At 43.5% G+C, this 14,014-nt stretch overlaps 1 protein-coding gene across 1 annotated transcript in view; it reads left to right on the top strand.

The window, feature by feature from the left end:
- LOC126189008 (mediator of RNA polymerase II transcription subunit 15) overlaps positions 1-14,014 on the top strand; it is a 140,547-nt gene that overhangs the window by 31,069 nt on the left and 95,464 nt on the right. Inside the window, exon 5 of the mRNA XM_049930819.1 lies at positions 7,495-7,581. Coding sequence (XP_049786776.1) covers positions 7,495-7,581 — 87 coding nt within the window. The remainder of the gene's footprint in view (positions 1-7,494; positions 7,582-14,014) is intronic.

Below are 14,014 nucleotides of genomic sequence, written 5' to 3' on the forward strand. Positions count from 1 at the left end.
GGTCATATAAATGTTACCTTAAACATTCTCTGGGCAAGATGTTAAAAATTGTGGCACCTTTAGTGTGGGCAAAGTAACTTTTGTTTGTGTATTGTTGCCATATTGCTATGGATAAGATAACCCATCAGTGCTAATTCATTGCTTCCATATATTAACGACACTATATGGTTACCCCCCTGCGGGTTCGGGGGTTAGAATAGGCCTGCAGTATTCCTGCCTGTCGTAAGAGGCGACTAAAAGGAGTCTCAACTGTTTCGGCCTTTAATGTGATGGTCCCCATTAGGGTTTGACCTCCATCTTTCTAAATTCTTCCGAAGAGAGAGCCAATTGGGGAAGGACACCTTACATGGTGCACAGTAACCGTCGTGTGTTGAGACCTTTAGCCGGCTTTCTCGTCGTCGCAATGCTGTCCCGCTCGTTTTCCACCTCTTGGGCGAGGATACATTCCTGGGTGCGATTTCCACAATGCACTGTGCAGTGTTACTTTTTGCTGAGACAACGACCTTTGGACATTTTTGCGCCTAAGATTCAGCACGATAGCCAGTCCGTTGTGGTGGGGCTGCCATGTACCCTGTTGGTTGTAGCCCCCTGACAACACAGGTATCACTCTGCTGATGCTTGCGCCGTTAACCCCCCAGTATGCCAAGGAGTAGATGCCTGACTCCCGGCAATGGTCATCCTGCCAGGTGGCCCTTGCTGAGGCTGGGTGGCGCCCGTGGGGAGGGCCCTTGGTCGGAGTGGGTGGCATCAGGGTGGATGACCCGCAATGAAGCATGGTACACCATCTCTCTGGTGGCCAGCCGCCAACAGTCTCTAAGCATTCTCGGGACGTTCCCCTCCCTGGCCACACCATGGGAGGGGCGTAAGTTTCAGGATGGCGGTGAAAGTTATTCGCCCCGGTTCCTAGTTTGTACGAGAGCTGATTGGGAGTCTTTCATGTCCACAAAGCCTCAGTTCTTCGTAGAGCATTTAGAGGACAAGTTTGGGGAGGTGGAGGGATTGTCCAAAATGCGCTCTGGGTCAGTTTTGATAAAAACGGCATCCTCTGCCCAGTCATGAAGGTTACTTGCTTGTGACAAGTTGGGGGATGTTAACGTTACCATCACATCACATAAGAGTCTAAATATGGTCCAGGGTATTATTTTCCATAGGGATCTACTTTTGCAGTCTAATGACGAGTTGCGCTCCAACTTAGAGCGTCGAGGTGTTCATTTCGTCCGGTGCGTTCATCGGGGTCCGAGGGATAATCAGGTTACTACCAGTGCCTTCATCTTGGCCTTCGAGGGTGATACATTACCGGAGAAGGTCAAGGTGATGGTCTACCGGTGTGATGTCAAGCCCTATATCTCTCCCCCAATGTGGTGCTTTAAGTGCTGGAAGTTTGGCCATATGTCTTCCCGCTGTTCTTCCATACTTCCAGCCTCACATGTCGTGATTGCGGACGCCCATCACATCCCAATACCCCATTTGCTCCGCCTCCCATCTGTGTCAACTGCGGAGAGCATCATTCACCTTGCTCGCCAGACTGCAGGATCTTACAGAAAGAGCACAAAACCATGGAATATAAGACCCTGGACTGACTGACCTATACTGAGGCTAAGAGGAAATATGAACGACTGCATCCTGTACAAATGACTGCCTCATATGCCGCTGCAACAACAACTGTTATAGCCCCATCTGTTCCACGAATTCCAGTGGGATCGCCGAACTGTACAACACATGCCCCCTTGCCCGTAGGGGGCACCATCCCCCCTGTTGCTCCTGCGCCACCTACCTTGGGAGCAACCCCCCCCCCCCCCCCCCCCAAAACACACACACACACACACACACACACACACATCGGGGACGTCCGTTCCTGCTTCTAAGCCGGAGAAGCGTCCACCTTCTTCGGCTTCTCTTGCTCACAAGGTGTCCCTTGGGTCCCTCCCTTCCCTGGTTTCCAAAAGCGGGAAGGATGACTCCTGACAGTGGCATAAGTGCCCACAACCAGCTGGTCGTAGGGCTTCACGATCCTCCTCTGTCCCGTAGTCTGAATCGGTTAAGGCCTCCCAGCCAGTGAAACCCAAGGAGCAGCGTGAGAAATCAAAGAGGATGACCTCTAAGGCCAAGGAACTTGTGGTGGCACCCACCCCACTGCAACCTTCGAGCTCTGCGTCTGAGGATGAGGTGGAGATCCTGGCGTCTGCTGAGGACCTCAATCTCGCCAGTCCCTCAGACAGCACAGGTGTTCAATCGGTGGCAGCAGGTGACCCAGCGGCGTAATCTGCCTCCCCAGTCCCTTCACGCATTTCTCAGCCATGGCCGTATCATCCTCCAGTGGAACTGCAGCGGTTTCTTCCACCATCTTGCTGAGCTCCGACAACTTCTCAGCCTTCACCCTTTCCTCTGCGTTGCTCTTCAAGTAACTTGGTTTCTGGCAATGTGAACCCCTGCCCTCCGTGGCTATTGGGGTTATTATAGGAACCGGGCAGCTTATGAAAGTGTATCTGGTGGTGTCTGCATCTACATCCTTCACTCCCTTCACACCGAGTCTGTCCCTCTACAAACACCTTTAGAGGCTGTCGCTGCTCGAGTGTGGATGCCACAGGCTGTTACTGTCTGCAGTCTTTATCTTCTACCAGATGGTGATGTCCGCAACATGTCCTGGCTGCACTGATAGCCTAATTGCCACCACCTTTCCTGTTACTGGGCGACTTCAATGCCCATAACCCTCTGTGGGGTGGGTCAGTGGCAACAGGTCGAGGCACCACTGTTGAGAATGTATTGGCACAGCTCGACCTTTCCATTTTAAATGATGGTGCCTTCACACATTTCAGTGTGGTGCATGGCACGTACTCCGCCATCGACCTTTCGATTTGCAGCCCTAGCCTCTTACCGTCTGTCCAATGGAGTTTGCATGACGAACTGTGTGGTAGTGACCACTTCCCGATCTTTCTGTCACTGCCACAGCGTCACTCTTCTGGGCACCCTTGCAGATGGTCTATGAATAAGGCTGACTGGGACTTGTTCTCCTCCACTGCCGCTATTGAGCCTCTTTCTAATGAAGCCATTGATGCGGTGGTTCACTCGATCACCACCGGCATCGTTAATGCCGCAGAATCTGCCATTCCCCGTTCTCCTGGGTCCCCTTGGCGGAGGACTGTGCCTTGGTGGCTGCCTGCGATCGCCTAGGCGATTAAAGATCGCAGGCGGGTGCTCCAGCATCACAAGTGGCATCCCTCATTAGAAAACCTTATCGCCTTTAAACAGCTCTGTGCGCGGGCCTGCCGCAACATTCACCAACACAAGCAGAAGTGCTGGGAATGGTATGTCTCCACCATTGGCCTCCATATCTCCCCATCGCAGGTTTGGGCCAAGATTAGGCACCTCTATGGTTATCGGACCCCTGTCAGCGTCCCTGTGCTATCACTGAATGGAGCAGTTTGTACTGACTCCAACATAATTGCAAACTGCTTAGCAGACCATTTTGCTCTGAGTTCCACTTCTGTGAATTACCCACTGGCCTTCCGCTCCATTAAAGAGGGGTTGGAACGTCGGAGCCTTTCATTTCACACCCGCCATCCTGAATCCTACAATGTTCCATTCAGTGAGTGGGAATTCCACAGTGCCCTAGCCGCTTGCCCTGCTACAGCTCCCGGGCCAGATTGCATCCACTGTCCGATGCTGAAACACCTCTCAGTGGACTGCCAGTGACGCCTCCTCGACCTTTACAACCGTATCTTGGTCGAGAGTGAGTTTCCGTCGCAGTGGCGGGAAAGCATTGTTATCCCCATTTTGAAACCTGGCAAGAACCCATTGGAGGTGGACAGCTACCGCCCCATTAGCTTCACCAACGTTCTTTGCAAGTTGCTCGAATGCATGGTGAGCTGGCAGTTGAGTTGGGTACTCGAGTCTCGGGGCCTTCTGGCTCCGTCTCAGGGTGGGTTCTGTAAAGGCCGCTCTGCCGCCAACAATCTGGTGAGCCTGGAGTCTGCCATCCATATGGCCTTTGCCCACCGTCAATCTGGTGAGCCTGGAGTCTGCCATCCGTACGGCCTTTGCCCGCCGTCAGCACCTCATCGCTGTCTTTTTTGACATGTGGAAGGCGTACGATATGACATGGCGCCATCACATCCTCTCTACACTTCATGGTTGGGGTCTTTGGGGTCCGCTGCCGATTTTCATACGGAATTTTCTGTCACATTGTTCCTTCCGCGTGCAAGTTGCGGCCTCCCATAGTTCACCCTCGAGTTCAGGAGATTGGGGTACCACAGGGATCTGTTTTAAGTGTCTGCTTATTTTTAATTGCAATTAAAGGGCTCGCTGCTGCGGTGGGAACGTCTGTCTCACCTTTTTTGTATGCTGATGACTTCTGCCTCTACTATAGCTCCATTGGCATTGCAGCTGCTGAACGGCAGCTGCAGGGCACTATCTGCAAGGCGCAGTCTTGGGCTGTAGCGCATGGCTTCCAGTTTTCGGCTGCCAAGACCTGCGTTACGCATTACTGCCGGCGACGCACAGTTCTCCCTGAGCTGCGGCTTTATCTTGATGGCGAACCTCTTGCTGTGGTGGAGACACATCAGTTTTTGGGTGTGGTTTTTGATGCTCAGTTATCGGCAGCTTAAATAGATGTGTTGGCGGCGTTGTAATGCTATGCGATGCTTGAGCCACACCAGCTGGGGTGCCGACCGATCTACCCTCTTATGGCTCCACCAGGCATTAATCCAAGGCATTAATCCAGTCCCGTCTGGATTATGGGAGCCTGGCTTACGGTTCAGCACCCCCTTCTGCGTTGCGTGTGCTGGACCCAATCCTTCACAGCGGGATCCGACTTGCCACTGGTGCTTTCTGGACCAGCCCTGTGAACAGCATACTTGTGGATGCAGGTGTCCCTTCACTGCAGTTACGGCGCCAACGTCTACTGACCGCTTACGCTACAATTGTTTGTAGCTTGCCCGGGCATCCTAATTATCGTCTCCTGTTCCCTCAGTCGGTCGTCCATCTCCCAGAACGTCAGCCCTGGTTGGGTTGTTCGATCGCGATTCGTGTCAGAGAGCTTCTCTCTGGGCTTGGGGTTTTCCCTCTACCACCTCCTTTCCGGGCTCCCCTCCGTACACCCCCGTGGTGTGTGCCCCGCCCTTTTCTTCGGCATGTATTGGCACAGGGCCCGAAGGACTCCCTCTCTCCAGAGGCCTTCCACCGCCGCTTTCTTTCCATCCCTCCCACGTGTCAGGGCTCTGGCGTTGTTTACACTGACAGTTCAATGGTTGCTGGTCGTGTCAGTTATGCTCTCACTCTAGGGGACTATTACGAACAACGCTTATTGCCGGCTGGCTGCAGCGTTTTCACTGCTGAGCTGGTCGCCATCTTTTATGCCCTAGAGTATATCCGCTCCTGCTCAGGTGAGTACTTCGTTATCTGTAGCGACTCCCTGAGCAGTTTACGAGCTATTCACCAGTGTTTCCCTCGCTCTCGTCTGTTGATGGCTGTCCAGGAGTCCCTCCATACTCTTGCCCGTTGCGGCCACTCTGTGGTGTTTGTGTGGACCCATGGTCATGTTGGCATCCCGGGCAGTGAACATGTTGACCGCCTAGCCAAACAGGCCACCAGTGAACCAACTCTGGACATTGACTTCCTGGAGACTGATTTGCGAGCAGTCTTACGCCACAAAGTTTTCGCGCTTTGGGACGCTGAATGGTGCGATCTGACCACACTCAAGAAACTCTGTGCTATCAAGGAGACGACGACTGTGTGGCGGTCATCCATGCGAGTCATCTGCAGGGACTCAGTTGTCCTTTGTCGGCTCCGCAATGGCCACACCCGGCTGACACATAGATATTTACTGAGCCGTGAGGGCCTGCCTCTGTGTCGCTGCGGGGTGGCTTTGACGGGGTGCACATGTTGTTGGCCTGTCCGCTTTTAGCTGTGCTCAGGCAGACATTTGTGCTGCCTGATACGCTCCCTGCCCTTTTAACAGATGACACTGCCATGACGGGCTTAGTTTTGCGTTTTATTCGGGCAGGGGGTTATCACCACTTACTCTGAGTGTTTGTCATTTTTTTGGTATGAGTCTGGCCTTTGGCCTACGAATTTAGACTGGGTTATTTTTTAGTGTGTTTCTAGGTGGTTGGCTTTTCCTTTTTTGTCTCTATGGTCAGCCAACCATTGTCACACTCTGTGTGATTTTAATTCCTTTTGTCTGGTCTCAGTCTGTCTCTTTCTTGTCCTATGTCGTCTGTCATGTCCATTGTTTGTTTTTATTCTGTGTGGGTGTTTTTAAGTTTTGGAAAAAGGGACCGATGACTGTAGCAGTCTGGTCCCTTTAATACCACAAACCAAACCAAACCACTAGATGATTAAAGCTTCTGATTACCGCTTGTAATTCCATGACAAAATTCTGTTACTCTGCTTGTTTTCTCAAGTACATCTAGCATCTTTTAGAAAACTTCTTGGTGTTTTTTGAGATTGAACTAATTAACATTATATTAATGGTATATTTCAATGCTATTTTGTGTTTTTATCATTGTATTAACATAATCATCCACTCTGACTGAAATCTGAACTACTGACCAAAGATGAAAATTAAGATGATATCATTGGTGAACTTAGTTGATGCCATATGTATCCAAGTAGTGCAACAGATTTTATAGGAACTCCAATGTTAAACATTGTTTGACTGATAGTTTCAAAATATTTCATCCAAAGATAATTTTGAGCAATAATACTCAATGTAAAATTGGTAAAAATAGCATTAATGTACTATAAAGCACTGATACTTACAGATAGTTTGAAAACATAATTGAAGCTGAAGGAACATTTCGCTGTGCATATACTGACAACTTTTGAGCAAAAGAACTCAGCCTTGACTGGTGTTTACAGAGTACAATACTGACAATTGCTGCACTAAACTTGTAGCAGTGAAAGAAATTACCACAATAAGAGCTGAAAACTGGAAGTATGGAATAACAACCAGGGCAGTTAACATGTTAGACTGGGAGAACAAGCAAACAAGCACATTGAAAACTCAGAAGGGGGGGGGGGGGGAAATCTTGGGTGAGGTGTAAGGAGAAACATACACTAAGGACAGGTAAATGAGGAAAGGGAAGAAAGAAGTGGAAAAAGTGAAATTTGATAAAGTGTGTTAGACTGACAGAGAGCTGATGAAAGAATGTAGAGAAAGTAAGGAAGTAATGTTCATTTGTTGTGTCAGCACAGTGATAATTATAGATGGAAAATTGGCTTACATTGCAGAAAGGTGACACAAGCAACATGCTGTTGTCTTGTTGAGCGAAACATCAAAACCTTTCTTGAATTTTTGATTCAGTTAGTGCTGTGCAGTATTATTTGATTTTAGAATAATTTATTATTCACACATTTGCATGAGTGTTGTTTTGTAAAAACTAGGCACCTATAGAAAAGTCAAGTAGACAATGTAGTTAATACTTCCTTGTTTTATGTCGTGTGTAGGATAATTATTTCTTTTTGAAAACATGGTTGTGTACTATTATATTTCAGGCACTGGAAATGCTCAGATGATTGGACTGGGTCCACAGGCTGCAGGCATGGTACCACAACCGCCAAATCAAATTCCTGCTAGTAACTGTAAGTTGTATGTGGGAAAGTCCAATTAGACAAGAACTTACTATCTTAACTCTTCACTCTATACCATCTCCTAATTCTCTTCTTCCTCCATTGAATCATATCTTGTACCCATTGGTGCAAAGTTTTGAACTGAAAGTCTGCATATAGATTATAAGGAAATGCTCACCTACAGACAGGCTGTACCTATTTTATTTGTGTGCTGTTGTGCTTTTGTTGTTGTTGTTTTGTGTGTGTGTGTGTTTTGTGAGAGTACTTGTATTTTTCTATGTTTTGAGGCCACATAAGAAAGAGGAGATGTGACCATCTTAAAATACATCTTTTTCAAAACAATTTCTTAGATGGGCAGGGAAAATAATTGAGTGTGCATCCTTTTCAGCAACTGAGATGGTGATGGTAGGTAGCTGAGAGGAAATGATGTTTGGAGCAAGGAATTGGTAGGGTCATATTGGAAAATGGAATAGCAGCATGCAGATGACTACTGGCTACTGTAGAAAAGTGCAGATAATGTTGCAATTACAAATTGAATTAGTTAGATATAGGGATCAGGGTGCAGACATCATCAAGATGGGTGGAAATGATGAGAGGAAAAGTTGTGCTTGAGGGAATGTGAGGTTGGTGATTTTGTTGACATTTACTGGTATTTAACAGGCACGAAGATCTTTTGTTTGCTTACAGTCTGTCTGACAGACACATTGTATATTGTAAATAAGAAATCAAATCCTGTGGGAGAGGGTTATTGGGTTTTGGGGAGGAGCAAGATGTCATTTAGAGAAGGAGACCATCAATTGTTATGCTCATATTGCTTGGTAAAATAGTAGCTGTACAAGATGTTTCGAAAAGATTCATCCAATTTCAGAAGATGATACGTTTTACACGAATGAAAATAGAAACTTAAATCAGAGTACGAAATCAAGCAATATATGTGGTGATGAATTGAGCTCTGAAGAGAGAAAAAGAAATATTTGAAATAAAATAGAGTTGGTTCAGTATCACAGTAATTTCACAGGTCAGCAGTAATTACAACTTTCAGAATGTTTCCAGTGCTTTGTTAATGAAGATATATGTTTATATAAGAAAATTGTTATATTGTTATATAAGAAAATTGAATATATTTTGTCACATGAATTATTAATTTTTCTTCAGTGTTGTATCTAGTTTTATTTAGGTTAAACAAACAGTTGTATAATAACAAGTAAACAAATTATTATTAATATTTTGGTAAGGAACATTTTGGCTTGAAAGTATCCTTTGTAAATTGTGTTAAGAACATTTTGTGTGGAAGAGCTTCTACATTAGTTTCAAAGTAAGACAGCATCTCCCATTCTGTGATACTAAAAAGCCCCAGATTAGTTTGATGTAATGTAAGTGGCTTTAGTATTAAAAATGAAGGAATTGTTTGCCTTACTTCTTGTACATCATACATTCGTTGTACCCTTGAATTCATCATCTGAGGGGGGGGGGGGAACCTTCTTTATTTTTGCTGTAAGATGATCTAGATTTTAGTGAGAGTTTTGAAGTTTTTGCAATCAGTTACCTGCCCCATATTTTTTTCAATTCCAGAACTGAAAAATTTACTGACAGACAAACTGTATTTAAAAACTAGGGTCTGCTAGATTATTTGTAAGAGAACTTTGGTGGATTAGTAAGTGTTTTCTAAAACAATGAGTGCACAAAGAGATGTGAAACATAAAACATTCCTTCACAAGGGCGGAACAGTTTATGACTGAATAATTGACCCAGGAAATGATGATGCAAAAAGTAGAAGAGTTATTTTAAACACTTGATAAGGGTGGCAGTGAATGTTTTCTGGACCACCTTAATGGTATTTATTGAGCAGTTTAAAATAATTTTTAATGCTGTGTAGTAACTATTTATAGGTCAAAAAGAAAATGAGACCACAGTCTGAAATATATAAAATTAGGTTCACTCTTGTTTACCTCATGTGACGTGTGGATAAAGTAGGAAAACAAAACATTAATTTAAGACATGTGTGAGCTTATATGCTGTACGAGTTTGAACTTCCAGAAAATGTGTTCTGCTATCATTTTGTTTCCTTGATGGTAGATATTCCTGTTTGTGGTTGTTCAGAATACCACATCCAGTAGCACTTACACTGTAAGAAATTACAGTCATTAAATAAATTATGAAGAAGTAACTATTGTGTCATTGTTGACAGTAAAGGAATCTTCATTGGGGCTTCTAAGGAGGAACTCTAAACTTATTGACAAGTGGATAAGTATGGCTGTGTTCCTACCAGTAACCTGCGCTTCTCCCTTCCCAACTTCCAGTTCCTGTTTCATCATTTCCAAACGTTGTTGTGGTACGTAGTTAAATAGTAGTGTTAATTTGATAACCTACACTCGTGTGTAATAGTGAAACTTTTACTGATCTGTTTGCTTATTTTGCAGTTATTTTCTCGTTGACCGAAGGTTGGCTTTAGTTGAGAAGGGAAAATGTATAAAAGATCAGATTAATTATTTATCGGTTTTTTATGATTGTAATTGGGAAGAGGGGAACTGTTTAAAGAGTTTATTCTTAATAAGTTTGTTTAGTTTTGTTAAACTGTTTGTCATGGGTACTGGGTGATAAGCATATCTGTTAGTAAGGCAGGGTACAGTATTTCGTACTACCTAATATGAATTCAGTTATTAATCTCCACGGCAGTTAAAATGATGAATTAGACAATTATTTTATACTTATTGCTAACTTTTGTTGCTAATATACTTAGGATCTTTGTAGTTGTCAGGGAGGGGCATTAGTATTTGATAGTAAATCAGTTTTATTGTGTGTCTGATAGTGGATGAAACCCAGGAAACTGAAATATGCAGCAGTTACAGCTCCAATAATATTAACAAGCTTTTTAGACATGATGGTGCATGGCATGAAATGAAATGTAAAGAAGTGTAACAAACAAAGAAAATTAAAGGACTAAAAGAAAAGTTTTGAACATGTGAGGAGTAATGTGTTGATGATTGTCTTGCATAATAAAAGCTTTTCTGTTGTTGGAAGCAGACTACCTTTCTTCTTTAGTAGCTGAAGTTTGCACATACCTGACATCATATGTTAGGTTAAATATGTTTTGTAGTGGACTTAACAATGGTAGTTGTTGCTTTCATTTGCTTCGTCACTAGTGTAATTAAAACATAAATTATATGCTGCAGATACTGTAATAGATGTTTAAAGCTACAGAATTTACTCCTGACTGTAGAACTGTATAAATGTGGGATGACAGAGCTGTTTTCTGCGTTGTTACGACCTGCTCCATAATTCATTGGTATCTGCTTCTGACCTCTTCACGTGAGCTGCAGGTGGCCTTTGTTGTATCTTTTTAGTTGACAAAGTGTTAGTCCAAGAGGCATGCCAAGGAAGGAATTATGTTTGGTATGTTGCAAAGAGAGCTTTGACATTTTGGGCAAAATATGCTGATGCATTGCTATGGTTGAATATAGGCCCTTCAGTGTGCTAAAGGGAAAGTATAGCTATTAATTCTAAGGCTTCTCTGTCTAGGAACTGCTTTCAACACTGCTTCATTTTGTGGAAGCCAGTACTGACAATGCTAACTAAGGTGTATCCAGCATTTAGTCCTACCATTTTCTCAATAAGAAGCTTCAAAATTTGTACAGATATGTAATTTGACCAACACGTCCTTGGTCAATATGCATGACATTTTTCCAAGAACTTGAGAATATTTACCAGTTTATACACAAATGTGTTCACATGAACACAGTAGTTTGAGGCACAGGAGGAATATATTGCTCCGTTTATGTTTTAAAGCATCATATTGGACAGGGGTTCTAGTGATAGCAGTTGTCATTGTTGGTTCTAACTGCTGTGGATTGGTGAGTTCATTCAGCAGAAACTGTTATCATGTTGAACCGCTAAAAGTTTCTTGACATTCGTTTAGCAAACTGTTGGCATCACATATAAGTAACACAGTGTCCAACCACGTTTTGCCCTGGAATATTGATGTGTTCTTTGCATTGCACTAGAAAATGTATCTTCTTTGACATAGCTGAATCTTCCCTTGGTGCTTGACAGAACTCGACAGTAATATTAAAAAGGGAAACACTTTCTTGACCTTCTGCTAATATTATCACCAAACAGTGGTCTAAGAGGCTCAGATACAATACATGAACAAATAAATAATATTTGCAGAACTTAAGAAAAACATATTATCTTTAATAATTGTTGTTTGAGTTACTTGTTTGTCACCATTCATCCAGAAAGTTGAGAGACTGATTTTGTTCCCAGCATGTAAGTAAAGCCAGTGCAGTAACTATGGTGACAGCTTGAGCTAACAACAGTAAAAAACAGAAAGCTTTAATTAGTGGGGTTGCGGCTATAGTGTGTCAGTGCTGTTGTCTCACAAAACACAATGGAGCAACATGTCTAAATAAATTCTTCAAAATGTGTTGAAGAAGAGAACAGTGTGTGCAAAGTTTGTCCCACACAACTCGATTCCCAAATAAAAACGAACTGTGGACGACTGCCACAACTTCATTGAAATTCAAAACATGGACAATTCTTTTCAAGAAAAAATCATCTGCATCTACATCACAGACTTACTGCTATCAATATTAATCTGCCATGAAAACCAAAGTGTGGAGAAATTCACATCAAAGGTAAACATTTTGATGACATTATTGACATCCAAGCCAGTGTGGGAGGCTATTTGAACAACATTCCAAAGAACAACTTTTTCATGTGGTTGTATAAGCAGTTAACATGCTGTGCATTGTACTAATGTGGGGGAGGGGGTGGGGACAGACACTAGGTAGAACACCTGAAGTGTTAGAATAATCTTCTTAACTGTCCCCTGTTTTTTATTCATCAAATCTGGAAGCTTTTTAGGGTGAAGAATTATATGTGAAACTTCGTGGCAGATTAAAACTGTGTGCTGGACCAAGACTCGAACTTAGGACCTCTGCCTTTCGCGGGCAAGTGCTCTACCAACTAAGCTGCCCAAGCACGACTCACGACCCATCCTCACAGCTTTATTTCTGCCATTACCTCATCTCCTACCTTCCAGACTTCACAGAAGCTCTTCTGCGAAACTTGCAGAACTAGCACTCCTTCCTTCACAGGAGAGCTTCTGTGAAGTTTGGAAGGTAGGAGACAATGTACTGGCGGAAGTAAAGCTGTGAGGACGGGTCGTGAGTCGTCGTTGGGTAGCTCAGTTGATAGTGCATTTGCCCACGAAGGGCAAAGGTCCGGAGTTAAGAGTCTCACTCCAGCACACAGTTTTAATATGCCAGGAAGTTTCGTATCAGCACACACTCCGCTGCAGAGTGAAAGTTTCATTCTGGAGTGTGTGCGACCTGTGATAGTTGGCCCTGCCAAGTTTCTTAGGAACATATCAGTGGTCTGTTTTATGTATTGTGTTCTGTGAAAACTCTTAAGCCAGCTTCTGAAAGCTTTAAAATTGTGTTATGTGCAACTAACTGGTTCTATATGCCTAAAAAGTTCATTTTCTCTGTATAGCACTAGCCACGTGTGGTGCTCATTGCATTTTCTTGTAATCTTGCTGAATTAATTAATTAATTGATTAATTTTTGGTATGACAGTGACCCAGTAAACAGTTTTAAAATTCATTTAAAATATTTTAATGTTAATTCCTCATTTTTTCTCTAACAACAAGTTAACACTTAAATTAACTGCCAACTTTGGTATTTTAATCAATAAGAAACTAATAACTGGCATTTAGATGCATCTTTTTTTTTGTACATATTTAGGAGTGATAGCTCCATCAGCAAGTTTTCAGAGATTCACTTTAAACTTCAGCTGGGCGTGGTAAAGGAGCCACACCTGGGGGAGGTTGTGTGTTATATCATCTTCATCATCATTGTGTGGCCCCAGTTTGATGGATACTGTTAATGAGCCTCTCTCTCACTTTCTCCTGTCTATGTATAACCTGTCATGAAGAATATAAATGTGAAAAATTATGAGTGCTAGTAAAGAAAAACTACAGCACTGTAAAATATTTGCATATTGTGAGAACCTGCTTCACTGGCAGTCTATGGTGAAATTGCCCCAAGGTTTTGGAGTTTTCTTGCACACACGTTGTCAACTAACTGTGGTATTAAAACATTGAAAAGGAACTTGTATGTGACCAAAGATGTTCACTTGAAACAGCCTGACAAAAAATGTGAAGCACGCATAAGACGTGCTTGAATGTCAACATAAATTCATACATGTACGTACACTCTGTGGGTATTTAAATGGCAGAGATGCAATTCTGTGTGACATAATAGCCACCAAAGTGCATTAGTGTTGTTAATATTCAGTGTTGTTCTCAGGGCTGGTGGGGTATATAAGGGCTGTGAACAGCATCAGATGTTGAATGATCACAATGAAGTACACAGAGATGCCGCATATGCATAAGAGACTGCATTATCAGAACCTGACAGAATTTGAAATGGGTCTCATTGTGGAT

This window comes from Schistocerca cancellata, chromosome 5 (genome assembly GCF_023864275.1).
Source record: "Schistocerca cancellata isolate TAMUIC-IGC-003103 chromosome 5, iqSchCanc2.1, whole genome shotgun sequence".
NCBI lineage: Eukaryota > Metazoa > Arthropoda > Insecta > Orthoptera > Acrididae > Schistocerca > Schistocerca cancellata.